The 26,608-nt window shown below is 42.5% G+C and overlaps 3 protein-coding genes across 4 annotated transcripts in view; all 3 read right to left on the reverse strand.

Annotated features, from left to right (window-relative positions):
* LOC115532151 (CD209 antigen-like protein C) overlaps positions 1-26,608 on the reverse strand; it is an 86,785-nt gene that overhangs the window by 44,524 nt on the left and 15,653 nt on the right. The window lies entirely within an intron of this gene.
* On the reverse strand, positions 1,412-13,032 carry LOC115532153 (hepatic lectin-like). 2 transcript variants are annotated; one of them, XM_030341715.1, is made up of 2 exons: positions 12,559-13,032; positions 1,412-2,925 (listed from the first exon to the last, which is right to left on the reverse strand). In XM_030341715.1, exons 1-2 carry the CDS (start codon positions 12,565-12,567, stop codon positions 2,206-2,208), a joined length of 729 nt encoding a protein of 242 aa, XP_030197575.1. In that variant the 5' UTR covers positions 12,568-13,032; the 3' UTR covers positions 1,412-2,205. The 2 variants fall into 2 exon arrangements, with proteins under 2 accessions (XP_030197575.1, XP_030197574.1); XM_030341714.1 differs by lacking the exon at positions 12,559-13,032 and having other exon boundaries at positions 1,412-3,035.
* LOC115532155 (CD209 antigen-like protein D) lies at positions 19,380-20,920 on the reverse strand. The gene has a single exon (XM_030341716.1). It carries the CDS (start codon positions 20,810-20,812, stop codon positions 20,084-20,086), a length of 729 nt encoding a protein of 242 aa, XP_030197576.1. The 5' UTR covers positions 20,813-20,920; the 3' UTR covers positions 19,380-20,083.

The following is a 26,608-nucleotide window of genomic DNA, read 5'->3' on the forward strand; positions in this document are numbered from 1 at the left end:
CCAAGACCCAGTAGGACGTTTTGGATGTAGCTACTGTATAACTGTACAAGGGAACATGATTGAAGCACGCTTGTTTAGTGTGTGCATTGACGTGCTATTTTGCCTCAGTCAAGTAAACAAGCAATAATTGATGTAGCCTACAACTGATAGTAGGCCTACAGTCCTGCAACATCCCGATATCCGATTGTTAAATTATTGTCTTAATTTAAATTATTGTAAATTATTGTCTTGCCCCTTATTTTTAAGCCTCGAAAGTTGCACTGGGTGCCTTTAAACCTGCATTCCTTTTATAATGCCACAGTCCTGCAACATCCCGATATCCGATTGTTAAATTATTGTCGGCGCATTCGATGTATTAATTGGATGTAAAGGGTCAACAAATATGAGAATAAATGCTTCAAAAATAAATTGCCTACCCTAGCATTAACACGGCATCGCTTCAGTACGTTTTTCCACCGACGACAAAACACATTATCTTGTGAAAACTTTATTGCTGTACAAAACGTCGGCATATCTACAAAACAAAAAACTTTGATTAGAAACCAAAGTAGGAAAACGGAGAAGATCCAACAACGTCTGAGCTAGTCCGTTGTGCTTGTATCCAAGTGTCCGCATGGGAAAACGACGTTGGGAGGGGAACGCTCCCGACGTCCCCCGAGTCCTCCGCCTCCGTGCAGCGTGTGGTCCATGGATACCACGGTAACCATGGTGGCGGCTGCTGCTGCTGCTGCTTTGAGTGTGCGCTGTGATCGTCTAGACTAGAGGCCTTGCCGCTTTGGTGGACGTCCATTCTAAAGGCCAGAGGAGAAAAGGTAACAACTGAATAAGAAATGTAAAGATAAAATGCAAGGAGGAAGTTCGCTTTTTTAATATGTATTATCACTACTAACGGGTGGACTGCATACTACATCGAGGACCCTTGACCTGCCATGAGCAGCTGCAGAATGACCATGTTTACATTTTATAATATTTCACTTTGACATTGAACAGAAGAACACGTGTCTACATCAAAGTCAAACTGAACCCTCAGCAAATGTAGGCTAATAGAGAATATTTAGAGAACAGATTGCACATGTGAGAGGAAATCATTTGTACGATCGTTTGCCGAATGCTTCCTCCAAAGTGCCTTAACAATAATGTAACTGCAATAATTACAGATAAATTAGTGACTGAAACATTAGATTTATGATGCAACTGTTCTAAGCAGTGGCGGCCCCAGAGGGAATTGAACCCTGGCACTAGTTGAGCGACCCAGGATCAGTTTAAAAGTCTAAACTATTTTCTATTGAGTCTCAAAAGTAAATTTAAAATAAAAAAAATAAAAAAAATCCATATAATTGTCCCTTTGAACAATGTCTGTTCAAAGGGACCAAGTCCAAACTAAATCCAATTCATGAAAATCAGCAAGACATATTAATCAAGAGCTGCTTTAATAAAAGGTACAATTCACTACAGCAAACACAGCTGAATGGACACAAAATGTACGTATGCAATTTACAAATGACTACATGTGTGAGAATGCATGTATGCATATGTACCTTCAAAAGTGTTCATCCAGTAACGCAAAACTAAGTGCAGACCTACAAGCCCATTCAGACACCAAGACGCAAGTCTACTGTTACTCTGAACACCGTAGAACCAACAGACAATTTATACAAGTGTTTTATAGTGATCACTGTATGGTGACAAAGTCGAGATACATTTCAATCGAAAAATGATCAAATAAGCTGAGGGGGCAAAGCCAGCAAATGCAGCCCTAAATAGAGAACTGTTTTCTCGACCCTCGGGTAAGGGGGTTGATTTCGTTGGGCGACCGTGTGGGGTACGGCTCCACGCAAAACGTTAATGATCCTTCCGCAGGTTCACCTACGGAAACCTATTGTTGTTGTTTGTAGCAACTGAAAACCAGGCAATGACTGTCATGACTCTTTACCGCCTAACCTCAGCCTCCAACACTGAGAGCAACTGGAAACATTGAAAGAAATAAAGTAACAGAGCAGCATCCATGTACAGCTCCTGCAGTGACCAGGGAAGTCTTCATGTCATCTCCTTTTAAGGAGATAAAAAACCTTGCAGCCAATCACAGCTCTGATCGAATGGCAGAACTCAACAAGTATGAAACAAAACAACGAATGTTAGTTGGCATTAAGATAAAAAAAATAGTCAAAGAAACACATCAGTCAGACAAAGAAATGTTTTCATCCATCATGTCATTAAATTATATTCACAAAGCCCATATCTGTTGTCTTCACAGCTCTCATCTGTCCATTTAATGTTGGGATGCCCCCAGTCCCTCCTTAAGCAGTTCTTGTTCTTGCCACCATCAGGTTTCCCTCTTCTCCAGGAGGGGTTATCCACTGACAGGACGGTCCCATCAACCCATCTCCACATCCCTTCACTGGCCTCATCTGTCGCTCCGAGCCAGATGGTCCCGCCGTACCTGATAATGAAGTCCATCTCCTCTTCACTGTCCACGGCCACCAGATCTGCTCCGTGGGAAACACATAACTCCCTGCTCTCATTCCAGGATCTCCGCCATCCGGAAAGCAGGTAACATTTACGACCAAACTTATCCCAACCACGTGCACAGTCATGTTTAATAAGCAGTGAGTCTCTCTGCTCTGTCACATTCTTCAGCCTGTCCATGACTATCTTGTGTTTCACTGCCAACCCAAGCAGTCCAGCCAGCAGGGCAACAGACAGCAGGACCAGAAGCACCACCACAGCCCTGATCGGCCACCGAGGAGGGCTCACAGGGTCCGGCTGCTGACCTCTTACTGCTCCCAGAGTATTGGAGGACTCCTCTGTCCCCACATAGTCCTGGTGTTGATCTCTGAGGCTCTCACTGGTAGCGTAGATCTCCACTATCCTCTCCTCTCTCTCTCCTTGTGTGTTCCTGGCCATGTTGGGCGTGGTGTAAATCACCTCAGCCATATTCTGGTCCAAACTGTTTTCAGAGCTTCTTATAGTCCTACGCCTTTGAGTGCTCGGTCTTTCTGTGCGTTTTGAATGCCAGCATGTCAGTCTTAACACCTACTTTGGTCAAACAGGAAGTATTTTAACCAGAGGCTACTTGCTACATGTGCTGGCAGAGTCACTGTGTGGTAAGACACATCCTGTTTCTTAGTTAGTGGTACATGCAGTGCATCACTTATGGTCATGAACGTAAGGTTGATTTGTTGATCAACATCAAAAGGACCAAAATAAACATCAAGACATTCTTCAAATACACGTTTGGGCCATAGGTCTTGGGTAACTGTTAATTAATGGCTGTGTCTGATAAAGCAGATCATTTGATATACATTGGTGATATTATTGATGTCCACTCCAGAATGAAAGTCCATGTTCGTGGCCCCCCTTAAGTTACAACGCAGATCTGCCCCTGGCCTACCAGGTAGGTAGACAGACGGGGAGGCAGTGCAATCAATAATTTAGCCCAAGATAAATGATTGGACAGGCTTAGTATAGTCCTGCAACATCCGAAGATGTCAGATTTTCTTTATTTTTGTCGCCGCTTTCGATTTATTAATTGGGTCTGGATGTAAAGGATCAACAAATATGAGAAGAAATGCTTCAAAAATAAATTGCCTGCCCTAACTTTAACACGGCATCGCTTCGATTAGCTCTCCACTGACAAAACACATCATCTTGTGACAACTTTATTGCTTTACACAACGTGTGATCGGCATATCTACAAGCGCAAAAATAAGTGCAGACCTATTTGCCGATTCAGACATCAAGACACAAGTCTACTGTTCTCTCTGAACACCGTAGAACCAACAGATAATTTGTACAAGTGTTTTATAGTGACCATGTATGGTGACAAAGACGAGATACATTTCAATGGAAAAGTTATTAAACAAGCTGAAGGGGCAAAGGCAGCAAATGCAGCCCGAAATAGAGAAATAGTGTGGTTTGCAGCAACTGAAGACCAGCCAATGACTGTCATGACTCTTTACCGCCTAACCTCAGCCTCCAACACCGAGAGAAATTCCATGTTCGGCCCCCCTTAAGTTACAAAGCAGATCCCCCCCTGGCCTTCCAGGTAGGTAGACAGACAGGTAGGCCGTCCAATCATTAATTTGGCCCGAGATTAACGATTGGACGGGCTTATTGTAGTCCTGCAACATCCCAAGATATCAGATTTCCTTTATTATAGTGGGCGCCCTCGATTTATTAATTGGGTCTGGATGTACAGGATCAACAATAATGGGAAAAAATGCTTGATGGAGGACGGTGGCAGATGGTGATCATGGAACATAAAAAGCACTCTGATTGGCTCACGATATAGCCAATGAGGTACAGTGAATCAGCAGCGTTAGGAGAGAAGTTTGGGTTAGATGTCACAATTTGGCCCGTGTATTACCACAACTTAAGGGTGTACCACATATTACATCGATGACCCTTGACCTGTGATAAGCAGCTGCAGAATGACCATGTTGCACACTTGATATTGTTTAACTTTGACATGGAACAGAATAACTCGTGTTTATACCAAAGTCAAACTCAACCCTCTGCAAAAGTGATTAGTAATATATAGAGAACAGAGGCCAAAGTAAGAGGTACACATTTGTACGATCATTTGGCAGATGCTTTTAACAAAGCGTCCTAACAATAATGCAACTGCAATAATGACATAAACACGAGTGACGGAAATGTTAGTAGTTTTATTCTAGGCACCGTGCGAGCGCCGTGTGTGTGTGTGTGTGTGTGTGTGTGTGTGTGTGTGTGTGTGTGTGTGTGTGTGTGTGTGTGTGTGTGTGTGTGTGTGTGTGTGTGTGTGTGTGTGTGTGTGTGTGTGTGTGTGTGTGTGTGTGCACACACTGTAACGCAAGTGCTGTACACTTCTTTGTTGTTTGGATAACCATTCTGCTGCTGGTGTTATGGCGCATAACATGTAGGGGTTCTCTGACGTCTCTGGTATTTCCACAACGAGACTCGTAGTGGGGGTTATCTCAGTTATGGTTGGGAAGGAATTGGGGGACAGGAACTTTGGCTTTGACTCCCTGAAGTACAAGAACCGCGACATGGAGGAGAAAGGGATTGTTGCCCGCGATTGGGGCGGTGGTGCGTTGGGGCTCCGGCGGGAGACAATCGCGGTCAACAATCGAGGGCAACAATCCCTTTCTTCTCCATGTCGCGGTTCAGTCTACTTCAGAATGAAGTGGAAGAACCAGAGACGTCGGAGAACCCGACACAGTCGTTTGGGGATTCATAATATTGCCTGGAGGCGCAGATAGCATTTGGCCCTGATAATATATAGTTTATGATATAGATATTTATGTATAATATGATTATTTAGATATAGAGCTCCAGGACTCAAAATTGGCCGATATATTACCACAACTAAAGGGTGTAAGATATAGAGCTCCAGGACTCCCGCCGGAGCACCCTGAGTGTTTTAGAATATTTACAGATCACGGCCAAAAGCTGAACGCCTCGCCATTGCTATACATCCACTGTAAACACGAGCGCATGGTACCGTGGCCGCAAGCTGCTCAGAGCCACACCCCCAACCTCCACCTTGACCCGCCTCTAAAGAAAGGTTTGTGGAAAGCTCATTGTGGGACTGGCTCGTAGTGGCTGTAATTCTGCATCAAGGTTGAATTTCTTCGAGTACTGTATTAGGGTCCCCCTAACAGCTATATAAAAGCATTCATAAAGTAGCATGCCATGGGATCTTTAATAAAATATCAGAAAAACATATTAATCAAGAGCTAATTTAATAAAAGGTCAAATTTACTACAGCAAACACAGCTGAATGGACACTACATTTACAGTTGATATGCAATTGACTCTGTATGTGTGAGGATGCATTTGTTCACTCAAATGCTTTTCTTCAGTAACTTGAAATTACGCTTTTATCATTTTGAATGGACCACTAAGGGGCAGACTTGTACTGCTTGTAAAATGATTCTCTCTGAACACACTGTTCTATCTGAACACTGTAAAACCACCAGACAATTCATGGCTGTTGAGTTAGTAGAGTTACATTGTGACAAAGTCAAGATACATTTAAAGAGAAAAATAATTAATTAATTAGCTCAGGGGACAAAGGCAAAGGCAGCAAATGCAGCCCTAAATAGAGGACTAGTGTGGTTTGCAGCAACTGAAAACCAGCCAATGACGCTTTACCTCCTAACCTCAGCCTGCAACACCAAGAGCAACTGGGGAAACATTAAATAAATAATGTAACAAGAAAAGCATCTATGTACAGCTCCTGTAATGACCAGGGAAGTCTCCTTTTAAGGAGATAACACCTTGCAGCCAATCACAGCTCTTATCGAATGGCTTAACAAGTATAAAACAAAACAACGAACGTCTGTTGGCATTAAGATATAAAAAATAATCAAAGAAATAAATCAGTCCGACAAAGAAATGTTTGTATCCATCATTTTATTCAATGATTTTCACAAAGCCCCCAGTTTCCGGCTACACGTCCGGCTGCTTAAGGGCTTCTCTCTGACCCTTAAGCAGTTCGCAGCTCGGGCTAGCAGAATCACTGTGTATGATAAAACACTGTTTTCTTGGTCACTTATCACTTATGGTCATAACCATGAGGCCGATTGTTCAATACTCATTAAATGGACCAAAATACACATCAAGACATTTTTCGAATACACATTTGAGCCTCAGGTCTTGGAGCAACCCAGGATCGGATTAAAAGACTAACCTTTTTTTTAACGAGTCCCAAAGTAAATTAGTTATCAGGTCAATATCTGTTCAAAGGGACCATGTCTAAACTAAATCCAATGAATAAAATATCAGCAAAACGTATTAATCAAGAGCTGCTTTAATAAATGTCAAATTCACTACAGCAAACACAGCTGAATGGCACTAGGTTTACAGATTTGATGCAATTTACTATGTATGTGTGCGAATGCATCTAAGCATATCATGTAACTTCGAAAGTGTTCCGACCTTCAATATCGCAAAACTAAGCTTCTAGCATTTTTAATTGGCAAGGTCTTGTTTGACCACTAGGGGTCAGACTTGTACAGTTTGTAAAATCAGTCTCTTGTAGCCGCTTAAACAGTTCAAGTGCTGCAGACCTACAAGCCTATTCAGACAACAGGACACAAGTCTTATTTTCTCTCTGAGTCTGAACACCCCAGAACTAGTTAATTTATACCACCACTTGGTGTCAGACTTCTGCAGCCAACCGGTATCACGCTTCTTTTGTTACTCCCGGTATCATGAATTGAAAGTAACAATTCATCTATTGAAAGTCCCCTGAAGAAAATACTCCCCCTAAATTACAAAGCAGATCTGTGCCCTTGTCTACCAGGTAGGTAAACAGACATATAAACCATCCAATAATTTAATTTGGCACAAATTAAATGATTGGGCAAGCTTAGTGTAGGCCTGCAACATCCAAAGATGCCCCATTTTATTCATTTATTTTTTCTGAGCATTCGATTCATGTATTGATTTTGGGATTTTAAGAATATAGCCAAAAGATGCTTCGAAAATAAATTGCGTACCCTAGCATTAACAAGGCATCACATCAATTAGTTTTTCCACCAAAGACAAAAAAACTTTTTATTTTTTTGCTTAGAAAAACTTTATTGCTTAGAAAAACAAAAGTATAGATTAAAAAAACGTTGAAGATCCAACAACGTCTGAGCAGTCTTGTGTTTGTGCCCGCGTGGGAAAACGACGTCGGGAGGAGAACGCTCCCGACATCCCCCGAGTCCTCCGCCTCCGTGGAGGGCGTGGTCCAGGGCTACCACGGTAACATGGCGGCGGTGGCTGCTACTAGGTCCGTGGTGTGAGGGTGTGCTGTGATCTATGAAGGTATTATTGTAGCAAAAGTCACAAATGCGTAACTAAAGTCACAAATGCGTAACAGTAAAGTCACAAATGCGTAACTAAAGTCACAAATGCGTAACAGTAAAGTCACAAATGCGTAACTACAGTCACAAATGCGTAACTAAAGTCACAAATGTGTAACTAAAGTCACAAATGCGTAACAGTAAAGTCACAAATGCGTACCTAAAGTCACAAATGCGTAACTAAAGTCACAAATGCGTAACTAAAGTCACAAATGTGTAACAGTAAAGTTGAAGTCGTAAATATTTATTCTACCATTGTCAACACGAAATAGGGGCTACGAGTTCACAAATCCTTTGTTACGGGTGCACGTCCATCGATACGACTGCACGAATCTGCTGCTACTCTTGTGAACACGACTCTTTTTCTTGTGGGTACGACTCTCTTTTTCCTGTGAGTACTTTTGCTACACGCCTAGGTGGTATATGTGTAGCAAAAGTCATTCGTATGACGTAGAGCGTCCGTGGGCGGGACAAAATTGCATAAACCAATGAAAGTCGCCGGCAGGGGATGCACTTTTCAAACTACACTGGGACCAGTCCAAGATTCCACCTCTTCATTTCTGGAATCTTGACAAGTTCACAGAAGAGAAGACGGCATCCTACACGTCAAAGGTGGGTATCTTAAATTATGTTAAATTTCAGTTCAACTGAATTCCCCCCAAAGTAGGCTATTGCATTAACATGCCGCCAGTGTCATTCAATGTATTATAATGGTCGCCATAATATATAATAATATGTTCAGAAATGTCTCGGATCGGCCTACTGCACCGCCTTTGTGAATTTAATTCCCCCCCCCCCCCCCCCCCATCTTTCGAAAAATAGTTTAAATCCCATATTCAACATTCGTTCATCCATTCATTCTACTCGTTGATGACCAACATTTAGAAAAACATCTACTTTTATTTTAGCCTTTTTAGTCTTGGGTGAACGGGGTGAAATCGAAGCGCGCATGCACTCGATGCATGCATCCCGCTTCCGGGGATACTCTTCTTATCGGGTACATTTTAACTACATGGTAATTACATTGGCACGACACCGGCTTCCATCATCTTCTTCGCCACCTTTTTTTAATAAATCGCCGTTTCTCGTTTTACGACGGCGCAAACACGACTATCGGCTACTTAAGGCTCACGGCCCCGGGCCCCCTGGGTAGGCCCCGGTCTCGGGCCTACCCCGAACGCAAAATCGAATTCCAATCCGATTGAAACACGGTTAATGCGACATCAATTGAATAATCTAGGGGTCTTAATCCGACTATGAGAAACCCGATTCGGTCCAATTTTTGTCGGACTAAGGTGTATAGGCCTATCTTAAAAACCAAATCGGTTTACGTGGAGATATTACATGCTAAATATCTCCAGAATGGTTTGAGCACCAACGTTTAATTTGCCAGCACAAACTAGCACACACGCTTCCACCTATTTTCGAATTATTTGGGGGATGGGGGCAACTTCACACTTCTTATCGCGCCTCATTCGCTACAGTCTCCCCCATTGGTAATCAATAAAGTAGGGAGCGCTCTATGCTACATTTTGTTGGAACTCAGTGAAACTAAGTGTTATTGTGTATTTATTTTTGATTTTCCCCTGTATTATCTCATATAGTTTCCTAGTCAGCCAGTTAAAATTTAAATGTATGAATATGGGATTTAAACTATTTTTCGAAAGATGGGGGGGGGGGGGGGGGGGGGGAATTAAATTCACAAAGGCGGTGCAGTAGGCCGATCCGAGACATTTCTGAACATATTATTATATATTATGGCGACCATTATAATACATTGAATGACACTGGCGGCATGTTAATGCAAAAGCCTACTTTGGGGGGAATTCAGTTGAACTGAAATTTAACATAATTTAAGATACCCACCTTTGACGTGTAGGATGCCGTCTTCTCTTCTGTGAACTTGTCAAGATTCCAGAAATGAAGAGGTGGAATCTTGGACTGGTCCCAGTGTAGTTTGAAAAGTGCATCCCCTGCCGGCGATTCTCATTGGTTTATGCAATTTTGTCCCGCCCACGGACGCTCTACGTCATACGAATGACTTTTGCTACACATATACCACCTAGGCGTGTAGCAAAAGTACTCACAGGAAAAAGAGAGTCGTACCCACAAGAAAAAGAGTCGTGTTCACAAGAGTAGCAGCAGATTCGTGCAGTCGTATCGATGGACGTGCACCCGTAACAAAGGATTTGTGAACTCGTAGCCCCTATTTCGTGTTGACAATGGTAGAATAAATATTTACGACTTCAACTTTACTGTTACACATTTGTGACTTTAGTTACGCATTTGTGACTTTAGTTACGCATTTGTGACTTTAGGTACGCATTTGTGACTTTACTGTTACGCATTTGTGACTTTAGTTACACATTTGTGACTTTAGTTACGCATTTGTGACTTTAGTTACGCATTTGTGACTTTACTGTTACGCATTTGTGACTTTAGTTACGCATTTGTGACTTTACTGTTACGCATTTGTGACTTTAGTTACGCATTTGTGACTTTAGTGTACGCATGCTTGAGACTTTTGCTACAATAATACCTTCATAGTGATCATCTGGAGGCCCTCCCGTTTTCGTGACAGCCCATTCTGAGGCCGGGAGAGAAAAGGTAACAAATGAAAAAGAATCGTAACACCCCATGCGAGGCGAAGCTTTGCTAAAATAGTTTTTTTGTACGTCGTTAGCCTCACAGCATAATTTTCTAAGTCATATATTAAGGTTAATCTTTCATTTAGCGTGAAAAATGCCTGTGTCAAATAGATGAGTTAGGCAGATGGTGATGATGAAAGAGAGAAAGAGTGGTCCTTCTGGCCCGACGTCCCCTGAGTCCATGGTTACTACGGTAACCATGGTGGCGGCTGGTGCTGTGAGGGTGTGCTGTGATCTTCTGGAGGCCTTTCCGTTTTCGTGAACGTCCATTCTAAGGCCGGAAGAGAAAAAGTAACAACTGAGATGGTTGGGAGAACAAATGGGAGATTATTTTGTATGAACTATCACTTATAACAGGTGTACCACATACTAGATCAATGACCCTTGACCTAAGCAGCTGCAGAATGACCATGTTAATGCTGCACATTGGATAATGTTTCACTTTGACATTGAATAGAAAAACACGTGTCTACACCGAAGTCAAACTCAACCCTCTGCAAAAGTGATAAAGAATATATAGAACAGATGGACCCAGTTGAACAACGTTGGTTCAGAGGGACCAAATCCAAACTAAATCCAATGAATAAAATATCAGCAAAACGTATTAATCAAGAGCTGTTTGAATAAAAGGTACAATTCACTACTGCAAACAAAGCTGAATGGACTCTTCATTTAAAGATTCAATGCAATTTACAAATAACTATGTGTGCATATGCCTCTATGCATATATACCTTCAAAAGTGTTCATTCAGTAACGCAAAAATAAGTGCAGACCTACAAGCCCATTCAGACACCAGGACACAAGTCTACTGTTCTCTCTGAACACCGTAGAACCAACGGATAATTTATACAGAAGTGTTTTGTAGTGATCACACTACATGGCGCCAAAGTCAAGATACATTTCAACAGAAAAAATAATGAAATAATTAGCTGAGGGGACAAAGGCAATGGCAGCCCTAGATAGAGAACTAGTGTGGTTTGACACTGCTGAAAACCAGCTAATGGCTGTGTTGACTCATTACCGCCTAACCTCAGCCTTTAACACCTAGAGGTACTGTGGAAACATTGAAAAAAATAAAATAACAAGAACAGCATCTATGTACAGCTCCTACAGTGACCAGTGAAGTCTTCATGTCATCTCCTTTTTTAAGAAGATAACATCTCGCAGCCAATCACAGCTCTTATCGAATGGCAGAACTCAACAAGTATGAAACAAAACAACCAACGTCTGTTGGCATTAAGAAATAAAGAAGTCACAAAAATGTTTTAATCAATCGTTTTATTAAATGATATTCACAACAGTGAGTCTCTCTACTCTGTCAAATTATTCAGCCTTTGGAGAAGTTGCTCCATATCTCTGTCCATGCTTACAGTCTTCCTCTTGTGTTGCACTGCCAACCCGAGCAGTCCAGCAAGCAGGACAACAGACAGCAGGCCCAGAAGCACCACCACAGCCCTGATCGGACACAGAGGAGGGCTCACAGGGTCCGGCTGCTGACTGCTTACTCTTCCCAGGGACATGGAGGTCTCCTCTGTCCCCACTTATTCCTGGTGTAGATTTCTGAGGCTCTAAATGCTAACATAATGTACGCTGCAAACCGAACCACTGCAGCCAATATGGCAAAAGACAGCAGGACCAGAAGCACCACCACACCTCTGATCGGACACCGAGGAGGGCTCACAGGTTCCGGCTGCTGACTTCTTACTGTTCCCAGAGTATTGGAGTACTCCTCAATCTCCACATAGTCCTGGTGTTGATCTCCGAGGCTCTCAATGCTATCGTAGTCGTCCTCTATACCCTCCTCCCCCTCTCCTTGTGTGTTCCTGGCCTTGGTCATCATGTTGGGCGTGGAGTGAATCACCACAGCCCTGATCGGATGCCTAGGAGGGCTCACAGGGTCTGGCTGCTGACTTCTTCCTGTTCCCAGAGTATTGGAGGACTCCTCTGTCCCCACATAGTCCTGGTGTTGATCTCTGAAGCTCTCAATGCTATCGTAGTCGTCCTCTATACCCTCCTCTCCATCTCCTTGTGTGTTCCTGGCCTTGGTCATCATGTTGGGCGTGGAGTGAATCACCTCAGCCATATTCTGGTCCAAACTGTTTTCAGAGTTTCTTATCGTCCTACCCCTTTGAGTGTTTGGTTTTTCTGTGCGTTTTGAATGCCAGCTCGTCAGTCTTAACGGCTACTTTAATCAAACAGGAAGTATTTTAACCAGAGGCTACTTGCTATATGTGCTTACAGAGTCACTGTGTATGGTTAGACACATCCTCTTTTCTTAGTTAGTGGTACATGCAGTGCATCACTTAAGGTTATAAACGTAAGGTTGATTTTTCTATCAACATCGAAAGGACCAAAATACACATCAAGACATTCTTCAAATACACATTTGAGCCTTAGGTCTGGGCTAACCGTTCTGAACCGTTGCATATATTGTTAATGGCTGTGTCTGTTAAAGCAGATCATTTGATATACATTGGTGATATTATTGATGTCCCCTCAAGGAAGAAATTCCACGTTCGTGGGCCCCCCTTAAATAACAACGCAGATCTGCCCCCAGTCTACAAGGTAGATAGACAGACAGGAAGGCCGTCAATCCGTGATGTCCCCTCGGCACTTCTGCCCCCAGTCTACAAGGTAGATAGACAGACAGGAAGGCCGTCAATCCGTCAATCATTAAGTCGGCCGGAGATAAACGATTGGACGGGTTTAGTGTAGTCCTGCAACATACCAAGATATCCGAATTTCCTATATTTTTATTGGCGCATTAGATTTATTCATTGGGTCTGGATGTAAAGCATCAACAATTCTGAGAAAAAATTAGAGCTGTCAGTTAAACGCGTTATTAACGGCGTTAACGCAAACCAAATGTAACAGCGTTAAAAAAATTATCGCGCGATTAACGCAATTATTTTATAAAAAAAAAAAAAACTTATTTTTTTATTTTTTTGCTCAAAACAAAGAAGCAGTAGCCTGACTGCTATGTTCAAATGACATTTGTTCAAAGTAGTCGTTTAATTGCACTATAGGCTCTTTTTTGTATCGTCCTGTTTTGATCAGTATATGCCAATGTTGTTATAAATAAAAAATCATTTGCACAAGGCAAGCCGATGCAATTCACCATGTTGATAAGAAAATTAAAATGAGAAGAATTATGGGACAAAAAAATCAAGGTATATTTAGCATAGAAAAAGAATGTGCGATTAATCGCGAGTTAACTATGACATTAATGCGATTAATCACGATTAAATATTTTAATCGCTTGACAGCTCTAGAAAAAATGCTTCTAACATAAATTGCCTACCCTAACTTTAACACGGCATCGTTTAAATTAGTTCTTCACCAACGACAAAACACATCATCTTGTGACAATTGTATTGCTTTACACAATCTGTGATCGGCATATCTACAAAACAAAGAACTTTGAATACAAACCAAAGTAGGCCTATATAAAAAGACGGAGAAGTTCCAACAACTTCTGAGCTCAATGTCTGTTGTGTTTGTATCCAAGTGCCCGCGTGGGAAACGACGTCGGGAGGAGAACGCTTCCTCCGCCTCCGTGGAGGGCGTGGTCCAGGGTTACCATGGTAACCATGGTGGCGGCTGCTGCTGCTGTGAGGGTGTGCTGTGATCTTCTGGAGGCCTTGTCGTTTTCGTGGACGTCCATTCTGAGACCGGGAGAGAAAAGGTAACAACTGAATAAGAAACTTAACTCATGCAAGGAGAAAGTTCCTTTTTTTTTGTATGTATGTATTGTAACGACCTCGCCGGTGACATAATGATGTCGAGTCATTAGTAATTGATCGTAGTTTTTAATCAACCAAAACCAGGTCACTGAAACATAACCAACGGCAGACAACCGACAACCAAAACAAACCCCGGTTACCCCCGGCAACCCCCAACACGGTCTCACTCACGTGCAGGCCCCCACCCTGATTGACAATAAGAACATTACAATACATGCACATAGAACAACTGGCATAACGGACAACGAAATACAATGCAACACATAACACACAAACTATTTAACTGTCCCAGGGTCGCTACAGTATTATCACTACTAACGGGGGGACTGCATACTACATCGATGACCCTTGACCTGCCAAAAGCAGCTTCAGAATGACCATGTTTATACTGCAGATTTGACAATGTTTCACCTTGACATTGAACAGAAAAACAGACAAACTAAGTCCAAACTAAACTAAGTCCACACACACACACACACACACACACACACACACACACACACACACACACACACACACACACACACACACACACACACACACACACACACACACACACACACATTGCCATTATTTACCATCATGTAAACAGCACCTTAGTTCAATCTAGCAAACACATTCTCCACAATCATAAACGATTCATTCCTGCAGCGGCACCACACCCTGAAGACGTCCTGATAACCGGATCACCGTTCAACGCTATGCCGCCACAATGCATCTTCAAGGTTGAATGCAATTCAATACACCGATCATGCGTCGCTATCCCTGGTAATACAACCTTAATCTGTTTACTCAGCCTTTAACCAGCTAAGCTGTGCGTGTAAACATGAAGCACTGAAGGACCGGCGGAACGCGCCCTATAACGACGGCTCGCTCCTAATCGGCACCGCGGAGGGCTTGATAATAATAATAATAAATGCTTTACTTTTGAATAGGGACAGTGCACATTAATGAACATTGATGCTTAAACATCTTTGTAAACATGCCGGATTATAGCAGTGATGCTAATTTGCATCCGTAGTCCCTAATAAAATAAATACAAAAAGTACAAACAGAAGAAACAGCAAATAAATAGATAAAATACAAATAGAAGACACAGCAAACAAATAGATAAAATACAAAGTAGAGGAGACAGCACAGAGCACAATACATTACACAATCATAAAGATACCAGATGCAGACAGGATATAACAATGCATTAAAAATGAATGTTCAATTAGTGTCCAGTCCAGCTAGTGGTCACACTTCTGATTGGATTTGAGCCATTGTTTTAGTTGTCCTTTAAAAGAAGAATATGTGGGGCCTACACTTATTGTGGAGGGAAGACTGTTCCAGATGTCTCCCCCAACAACAGACAACACATTCCTCCCATACGTGGTGCGTCTGTGGGGAATCTCACAGTCTCCTCTATCGGGAGCCCTGGTGCTCATGCCTCTCAGAGTCATTTTCTTTATGAACTCATTCAGCGGTGGTGGAGCAAGACCATGGAGACTTTTATCTATGAAACAGGCAAACCTAAAAGTTTTAACATTTTCGAAACTTAAAAAATTGTATTTTGTAAGGGTCTTGCAGATATGGAAGGAGAAGGGTTTTTTGTGCAGAGTTTTTAGTGCTTTTTTATAGAGAGATTCTATCGGTTTGAGTGCTGTCGTACATGCCAGTGACCAGCTCGTTAAGCAGTAATCTATATGTGATAAAATCATACAGTGTAAAAACATCAGAGCTGCACTACTGGTTAAAGAATTCCTGATCTGTCTGAAATTTGCCAGGTTGTATTTGACAGAGTTGGACACTTTTTTGATGTGTTTCCTGAATGAGAGGGTCGAGTCCAGAGTGACTCCCAAGTATCTGAAATCGCTTACCAAGGCGAGCTCCTCTCCTCCCAGAAAGACACCAATGTTTGGCGGCCTTTTGGCAAAAATCATACAGACACTTTTTTTAACTTTTAAAGAAAGACATGAATCAGTGAGCCAGTCCTGAACCTGAGCCATTGCTGTTGTGAGTATTTCAGCAGCCTCTGTTGTGTTTTTCGCAGGGGTGAAAATCAATGATGAGAGATGAATGCAGCGATTAAAGGTTGTCTAGGTGATTTGCTTTTTTGGCCATTTTTGCAAAATTACTTGAAATCCTTTTCATAACCCGCTTACAGCCACTGAGTTAGAAGTACTGACATGAAAATTAAACAAGTCAATCATCTGTGGAACGGGCAGGGCTCGAAAAACTCCAGCCAATCATTTCCATTGCCACCGAGTTGCATTGGACAGTAAGTACGGCAATCAAACGGTCGTACTGCACTCCCCCTCCCCCGCGCCCCGCGCGCGACCCCTTCGTGCAGTACTCGTGACCCAGAGCTCGTGACCCAGAGCAAGCTCCTGTTTGTTGTTATCCTGCGGTAGCTACTGGAACTAGTTAATCCACATTTGGACCTAGCAGTAGAAGACAATTTCCATGGCAGACAAGACGCCACCATCCCCACCACCACCACCACCACCACCACCAGCAAAGAGAAGGAAAACTCTTTTTCAGAGAGTAATTGATAATAAAAACGCTGAAAGAGAAAAACTGAAATCAAGAATAATCCTAGGCGCTGCTTTCGAACGTTGGCGGCAACTGAAGGACGAGAAGGGTCTAAAAACCGATGCTTGTGTGGCGGTTGACCTAGTTTCAAAGTTTATACCGTTTATACTCGGTAATACCGGTGTGGAGACGAGTGTATTACTCGGTGTGAAAATGTCCACACCGCGGCAACCCTAGTGAAAACCAGGACTTCCAATACAATTATATGAAACAAACATACATTTTCTAAAAATAGTAATGATTTATGTGACCGTTTAATGTTTATAACATCTGGTCCAACCATTGCAGCGAGAACGTATTCTCAGCAGGGGGTGCTGGGAAAAAAAAAAACTCAGCCTGCACTAGACTCGCAACTCGTTACATTGATAAAAAAAAGATGTATAGCAGCGCAGCTCAATTACACCAGTGCATGCGCGGACAGTTGAAAATCGATCGTTCATATCCAGCTGCTCACAGAACAAGTTTAGCGCACTACCGCTACCCTCACACTTTTTCATATAACCTTTTTTCAGCACTAGGTCATATGAGCATTAAATAAATGCTGCGTCTCAAAATGCCTTGGACAGCTGCGAGGATGACTCGCTTTGCCACGGGCCGAAACAGTTCGGAGCGACCACAGCCAGAGCGAACACAGCGGGGCAGAGGAGTGTCAGGAATAGTCTTTGGTGTACACATCGGTAGGCCTACGGCCTATTTGCACTACTGTTTAGTGGCAATGCAGTGTTTTATTCGATGCCTTTTTATTTTCGTATATTATTTCAATGAATACAATTTATTTATTCATAAAAAACGGATCTGGTCTTCAAATCTTTTTTCCAAATATAGGTCGTCTTACAATGGGGTTTGTGTTTACATTCGGATCAATACGGTACAGCGGGCGCTCACATGACGTTAAGCATTTCCTGGTGCATAATGTGACGCTTCAGAACCTAAAATCCCGTTTCTCCCCGTTGACACGACAACACATAACCGGCGTTTTCAGAAATCTCCACTTTGGCCGGAGTTTTTAGAAATGATCGTTTTCTGTGATAAGACAGGGCCTCGGACAGGGGGTGTTGCAGCACCCCCAGCACTCCTACTTCCCGCGGTACTGGGTGCAACTTACAGCTGAATGTAGTGCCATGTTGTTAAACGAAAACCTACGCTAGCCTGGCTCGCTCTCGCGCATCTCTGTTCGCGCTCGTGCATGATTGCGCGTCCAGGTACTTGGAATGGGTGGAGTCAGAGTCAGCGTTGAAGGAGAGGGGGTAGGACCATTTGAGTTGTGTATTTTCAAAATCTGCTGGCGTTTCGCAAATCACCTACCCAACCTTTAAGGGTTTACCACATGTTACATCGATGACCCTTGACCTGTGACAAGCAGCTGCAGAATGACCATGTTGCACACTTGATATTGTTTAACTTTGACATGGAACAGAATAACTTGTGTCTATACCAAAGTCAAACTCAACCCTCTGCAAAAGTGATTAGTAATATATAGAGAACAAATGGCAAAAGTAAGAGTAATCGTACACATTTGTACGATCATTTGGCAGATGCTTTTAACAAAGCGTCCTAACAATAATGTAACTGCAATAATGACATAAACACGAGTGACGGAAATGTTAGTAGTTTTATTCTAGGCACCGTGCGAGCGCCGTGTGTGTGTGTGTGTGTGTGTGTGTGTGTGTGTGTGTGTGTGTGTGTGTGTGTGTGTGTGTGTGTGTGTGTGTGTGTGTGTGTGTATGCACACACTGTAACGCAAGCTGTACACTTCTTTGTTATTTGGATAACCATTCTGCTGTTGGTGTTATGGCGCATAACATCTAGGGTTCTCTGACGTCTCTGGTATATCCACAACGAGGCTCGTAGTGGGGGTTATCTCAGTTATGGTTGAGAAGGAATTGTGGGAAAGGAACTTTGGCTTTGACTCCCTGAAGTACAAGAACCGCGACATGGAGGAGAAAGGGATTGTTGCACGCGATTGGGGCGGTGGTGCCCCGGGGCTCCGGTGGGAGACAATCGCGGTCAACAATCGAGAGCAACAATCCCTTTCTTCTCCATTTCGCGGTAGTCTACTTCAGATTGACGTGGAAGTGGAAGAACCAGAGACGTCGGAGAACGCGAAGCAGTCGTTTGAGATTCATAATATCGTCTGAAGGCGCAGACAGCTTTTGGCCCTGATAATATATATTATATGATATAGGTATCTATGTATAATATGTTATTATTTAGATATAGAGCTCCAGGACTCCCGCCGGAGCACCCGGAGTGTTCTAGAATATTTATTGAACACGGTCAAAAGCTGTGTGCGCCTCGCCATGGCGATACATCCACTGTAAAAAGAGCACATGATACCGTGGCCGCAAGCTTCTCATACCCACACCCCCCAACCCCCACCTTGACCCGCCTCTATAAAATGGTACGTTTGTGGAAAGCTCATTGTGGGTCTGGCTTGTAGTGGCTGTAATTCTGCATCAAGGTTGAATTTCTTTAACGTCTTCAAGAACTGTATTAGGGTCCCCCTAGCAGCTATATAAAAGCATTCATAAAGTAGCATGCCATGGGATCTTTAATAACATATCAGCAAAACATATTAATCAAGAGCTAATTTAATAAAAGGTCAAATTCACGACAGCAAACACAGCTGAATGGACACTACATTTACAGTTGAAATGCAATTGACTCTGTATGTGTGAGAATGCATATGTTCCCTCAAAAGCTTTTCTTCAGTAACTTGAAATTAAGCTTCTAGTATTTTGAATTGACCACTAAGGGGGCAGACTTGTACTGCTTGTAAAATGATTCTCTCTGAACACACTGTTCTATATGAACACTGTAAAACCACTAGACAATTCATGGATGTTTTGTAGTGAGTTACATTGTGACAAAGTCAAGATACATTTAAACAGAAAAATAATTTATTAATTAGCTGAGGGGACAAAGGCAAAGGCATCAAATGCAGCCCTAAATAGAGAACTAGTGTGGTTTGCAGCAACTGAGAAACAGCCAATGCCTGTCATGACTCTTTACCTAACCTCAGCCTCCAACACCAAGATCAACTGTGGTAACATTAAAAAAATAATATACCAAGAAAAGCATCTATGCACAGCTCCTGCAATGACCAGGGAAGTCTTCATGTCATCTCCTTTTAAGGAGATAAAAAACCTTGCAGCCAATCACAGCTCTGATCGAATGGAAGAACTCAACAAGCATGAAACAAAACAACGAATGTTAGTTGGCATTAACATAAAAAAAATAGTCAAACACATCTGTCAGACAAAGAAATGTTTTCATCCATCATTTCATTAAATTATATTCACAAAGCCCAAACTTTAAGGCTTCACATCTCTCATCTGTCCATTTATTGTTGTGCTGCTCCCAGACCCTCCTTAAGCAGTTCTTCTTCTTGCCACCATCAAGTTTCCCTCCATTCCAGGAGTGGTTATCCACTAACAGGACGGTCCCATCAACCCATCTCCACACCCCTTCACTGGCCTCATCTGTCGCTCCGAGCCAGGGGGCCCCGCTGTACCCGCTGATGAAGTCCATCTCCTCTTTACTGTCCACCACCACCAGATCTGCTCCGTTGGAAACACAGAACTCCCTGCTCTTATTCCAGGATCTCCACCGTCCGGAAAGCAGGTAACATTTACGACCAAACTTATCCCAACCACGTGCACAGTCATGTTTAATAAGCAGTGAGTCTCTCTGCTCTGTCACATTCTTCAGCCTGTCCATGACTATCTTGTGTTTCACTGCCAGCCCAAGCAGTCCAGCCAGCAGGGCAACAGACAGCAGGACCAGAAGCACCACCACAGCCCTGATCGGCCACCGAGGAGGGCTCACAGGGTCCGGCTGCTGACTTCTTACTGTTCCCAGAGTATTGGAGGACTCCTCTGTCCCCACATAGTCCTGGTGTTGATCTCCGAGGCTCTCACTGGTAGCGTAGATGTCCACAATCCTCTCCTCTCTCTCTCCTTGTGTGTTCCTGGCCATGTTGGGCATGGTGTAAATCACCTCAGCCATATTCTGATCTAAACTGTTTTCAGAGTTTCTTATCGTCCTACCCCTATGAGTGCCTCGTCTTTCTGTGCGTTTTGAATGCCAGCATGTCAAAGTCTTAACGCCTACTTTGATCAAACAGGAAGTATTTTAACCAGAGGCTACTTGCTACATGTGTTTGCAGAGTCAGTGTGTATTGTTAGACACATCCTGTTTCTTAGTAAGTGGTACATGCAGTGCATCACTTATGGTCATAACCATAAGGTTGATTTGTTGATCTTCAACATCAAAAGGACAAAACTAAACATCAAGACATTTTTCAAATACACATTTGAGCCTTAGGTATTGGTTAACTGTTAATTAATGGCTGTGTCTGTTAAAGCAGATCATTTGATAGACATTGATGATATTATTGATGTCCACTCCAGAAAGAAATGCCATGTCCATGGCCCCCTTAAGTTACAAAGCAGATCTCCCCCTGCCCTACCAGGTAGGTATGCAGACATGTAGGCCGTCCAATCATTAATGTAGCCCAAGATAAATGATTGTACGGCCTAGTATAGTCCTGCAACATCCCAAGATATCAGATTTTTTTCATTATTGTCGGCACATTCGATTTATTAATTGGATCTGGATGTAAAGGATCAACAACTCTGAGAAAAAATGGTTCAAAAATAAATTGCCTGCCCTATCTTTAACACGGCATCGCTTCAATTAGTTTTCCACCGACGACAAAACACATCATCTTGTGGCAACTTTATTGCTTTACACAACGTGTGATCGGCATATCTACAGAACAAAGAACTTTGAATAGAAACCAAAGTATATAAAAATATGGAGAAGATCCAACAACGTCTACTCTGAGCTCAATGTCTGTTGTGTTTGTATCCAAGTGCCCGCGTGGGAAACGACGTCGGGAGGAGAACGCTCCCGACGCCCCCGAGTCCCCCGCCTCCATGAGGGCGTGGTCGTAACCATGGTGGCGGCTGCTGCTGCTGTGAGGGTGTGCTGTGATCATCTGGAGGCCTTGCCGTTTTCGTGGACGTCCATTTTGAGGCCGGGAGAGAAAAGGTAACAACTGAATAAGAAACTGAACTCATGCAAGGAGAAAGTTCCTTTTTTTTTGTATGTATGTATTATCACTACTAACGGGTGGACTGCATACTACATCGATGACCCTTGACCTGCCAAAAGCAGCTGCAGAATGACCATGTTTATACTGCAGATTTGATAATGTTTCACCTTGACATTGAACAGAAAAACAGACAAACTAAGTCCTAACTAAATCCAATTAATGAAATATCAGCAAAACATATTAATCAAGAGCTGCTTTAATAAAAGGTCAAGTTCACTACATCAAACACAGCTGAATGGACACCACATTTATAAATTCAATGCAATTTACAAATAACTGCGTTTGCATATATGCATATGCAGCTTCAAAATGTTCATTCAGTGAGCAAAACTAAGTGCAGACCTATAAGCCAATTCAGACAACAGGACACAAGTGTACTGTTACTCTGACCACCGTAGAACCACTAGATAATTCATACAAAAGTGTTTTATAGTGATAACACTAAATGGTGACAAAGTCGAGATACATTTAAAAGAAAAAATATTTAATAATTAGCTGAGGGGACAAAGGCAAAGGCTGCGAATGCAGCCCTAAATAGAGAACTAATGTGGTTTGAAGCAACTGAAAACCAGCCAATGACTGTCATGACTCTTTACCGCCTAACCTCAGCCTCCAACACAGAGAGCAACTGTGGGAACATTGAAAATAATAATGTAACAAGAACAGCATAATAATAATGCATTTTATTTATGGGCGCCTTTCTTGACTCTAGGTCACCTTCCAAAATCAAACATCCATAGCAGCAAACAACAAACAAACAAAAACAACAACAACATAATATAACAGTGTACAAGAGAAAAAAACAACAACAAAAAAAAACTGTGTTCATTCTTGTCCAAAGAATGCCACTAACTTAAAGGAAGTAGGCTTGGGTGAATAGATATGGTTTCAGGTGAGATTTGAAGGTGATAATTGAACTGGAGTGTTGGATGTCATGAGGCAGAGAGTTCCAGAGGTGGGGGGCTGAGCGACTGAATGCTCTTGACCCCATGGTAACCAGGCGAGCTGGAGGGAGGGTGAGCTGGATGGAGGAAGACGATCTGAGAGAACCGGTGGGTGTCTTGATATGGAGGAGCTCGGTAAGATACTGAGGGGCAAGATTGTTGATGGCCTTGGAAGTGAGAAGCAGGATCTTGTAAATGATGCGATATATGATGGGGAGCCAATGAAGTTAAGTTAGTCTTTATGTCATCTCCTTTTAAGGAGATAACACCTCGCAGCAAAACACAGCTTTTAGCGAATGGCACAACGCAACAAGTATGAAACAAAACAAACAACTGTTTGCTGTTGGTATTAAGGCATAGAAAATAGTCACTAAGAAATGTTTTCATCCTTCATTTCATTAAATGAATATCACAAAATCCATGTTTTTGTTTTTTTTTAAGCAGTTCTTCTCCTTGCCACCATCAGGTTTCCCTCCACTCCATGAGGGGTTATCCGCTGACAGGACGGTCCCATCAACCCATCTCCACATCCCTTCACTGGCCTCATCTGTCGCTCCGAGCCAGTTGTTCCAGCTGTAGCTGCTAAAGAAGTCCATCTCCTCTTTACTGTCCACCACCACCAGATCTGCTCCGTCGGAAACACAGAGCTCCCTGCTCTTATTCCAGGATCCCAACGCGTTGGAAACCTGGTAACATTTACAACCAAACTTATACCAACCACCTGGACTGTCCTGTTTACAAAGCAGTGAGTCTCTGCTCAGTCACATTCTTCAGCCTTTGGAGAAGTTGCTCCACGTCTCTGCCCATGTCCATGACAGTCTTGTGTTGCACTGCCGACCCAGGCAGTCCAGCCAGCAGGGCAACAGACGTACACATACACACATAGATAACTACACAAACACTGGAGAGTAAGAGCCTATACACAAAACAATGCAATATTGTTCTATGCATCGCATAAACTCTCTGGAGATTGGTTATAGAGTGCTTTTTGAGATAACTCTATGCTTTATGAATGGACTAAACTACTAGTAGAAAGACACGAAAGAAAGTATTTAGAAGAGCAATATAACCTCTTGGGATTTAAAGATACCAGGGGATTTGTTTCCAGATACATAGAGATTTCAGCCTTGTTCGACTCATTTGCTACGACTGTCAGAACATCTGCCATTTTGAGTTTTAATAACTGCTACGCAGAAGCGCAGGCGCACACACACACACACACACACACACACACACACACACACACACACACACACACACACACACACACACACACACACACACACACACACACACACACACACACACACAAACATTGACGTTATTTACCATCATGTAAACAGCACCTTAGTTCAATCTAGCAAACACATTCTCCACAATCATAAACGATTCATTCCTGCAGCGGCACCACACCCTGAAGACGTCCTGATAACCGGATCACCGTTCAACGCTATGCCGCTACAATGCATCTTCAAGGTTGAATGCAATTCAATACACCGATCATGCGTCACTGTCCCTGGTGATACAACCTTAATCTGTTTACTCAGCCTTTAACCAGCTAAGCTGTGCGTGTAAACATGATGCACCGAAGGACCGGCGGAACGCGCCCTATAGCGGCGGCTCGCTCCTAATCGGCACCGCGGAGGGCTTGATAATAATAATAAATGCTTTACTTTTGAATAGGGACAGTGCACATTAATGAACATTGATGCTTAAACATCTTTGTAAACATGCCGGATTATAGCAGTGATGCTAATTTGCATCCGTAGTCCCTAATAAAATAAATATAAAAAGTACAAACATAAGAGACAGCAAATAAATAGATAAAATACAAATAGAAGAGACAGCAAACAAATAGATAAAATACAAAGTAGAGGAGACAGCACACACAGCACAATACATTACACAATCATAAAGATACCAGATGCAGACAGGATATAACAATGCAAAGTAATGTTCAATTAGTGTCCAGTCCAGCTAGTGATCACACTTCTGATTGGATTTGAGCCATTGTTTTCGTTGTCCTTTAAAAGAAGAATATGTGGGGTCTTCACTTATTGTTCCAGATGTCTCCCCGCACAACAGACAACACATTCCTCCCATACGTGGTGCGTCTGTGGGGAATCTCAGTCTCCTCTGTCGGAAGCCCTGGTGCTCATGCCTCTCAGTCATTTTCTTTATGAACTCATTCAGCGGTGGTGGAGTAAGACCATGGAGACTTTTATATATGAAACAGGCAAACCAAAAAAAAATAAAAATGTTCGAACCTTAAATTTTTTTATTTTGTAAGGGTCTTGCAGATATGGAAGGAGAAGGTTTTTTTGTCCAGAGTTTTCAGGGCTTTTTCATAGAGAGATTCTATCGGTTTGAGTGCTTTCGTACATGGCAGTGACCAGCTCGTTAAGCAGTAATCTATATGTGATAAAATCATACAGTGTAAAAACATCAGAGCTGCACTACTGGTTAAAGAATTCCTGATCCGTCTGAAATTTGCCAGGTTGTATTTGACAGAGTTGGACACTTTTTTGATGTGTTTCCTGAATGAGAGGGTCGAGTCCAGAATGACTCCCACGTATCTGAAATCGCTTACCAAGGCGAGCTCCCCTCCTCCCAGAAAGACACCAGAGTGAACAATGTTTGGTGGCCTTTTGGCAAAAATCATACAGACACTTTTTTTAACTTTTAAAGAAAGACATGAATCAGTGAGCCAGCCCTGAACCTGAGCCATTGCTGTTGTGAGTATTTGAGCAGCCTCTGTTGTGTTTTTCGCAGGGGTGAAAATCAATGAGAGATGAATACAGCGATTAAGTCCACAGTTTTGGCAAAGTAACCAAACTACTGCGTTCTAAATATACGTTCAAAGCCGACTCGCCCACCTCACGAGTGTGAGTCTCTTGTAATACACCAGAGTGCAGTGGTACCTTCAAGGGTGGAAAACTTAGGGCCCTGCTGACCCCACCACCAGTCGAGCTGGTCTGACCTCTTCACCTCAGAGTGCAGCCACCTGAAGGTTCCGTGAGTCACGTGACCAGGCCCACTCTCGGAGTCACTGGAGACTAAATGCACCCTTCACTTGTTAAATATGTACGAATGTTTTGATATCTAACTTTTTTAAAGGGAATGTTCAAAGATGATTATTGTCCATTGAGCCTTTGGTTTTCATCCAGTGATATGTATATTTATTATGTGTTGTGTCATGTGTTCATTTAATTAGCAGATAACGAACAGCATCCTTGAGTTAAAATGTAATAATCAAATTGAATAATCGATTGTCACTGCAAAATCCTATCAGTAATATAAATGTGTTTAATAGTGGCCTTTGAATAAAAAACGTTGTTTCAAAGTACAAGTCTTATTTGGATAATAAATGACAGCCTGATGAGTTTCATTGGGTTCTCCATGGCAGTTATGTTGAATTATTGAATACCACAGTCGTATTCAAACCAAACATCGTTGTAAACTGGCTGTAGCCCTGACCCAAAATCAGAATAAGAATCCCATAACTAATTTATAAGTGGCGTCTGTGCCCTATGTTTGCATAAAAACGTGCGGCAATTCAAATATAATATTATTCGGGCCGTTTAATTTGTTTGGAAGTGCAAAACTGTTTGCCCCGCTCAAGACAAGCAAGGAAACATCCGTTTGTTGAAGATGCGGTTAATTATATTCGTCCATTACAGGTGTGACACTGCCCTCTACTGGTCAGTAAATGGATGTACACTGATACCTGAAATTGCAGTT

This window comes from Gadus morhua, chromosome 19 (genome assembly GCF_902167405.1).
Source record: "Gadus morhua chromosome 19, gadMor3.0, whole genome shotgun sequence".
NCBI lineage: Eukaryota > Metazoa > Chordata > Actinopteri > Gadiformes > Gadidae > Gadus > Gadus morhua.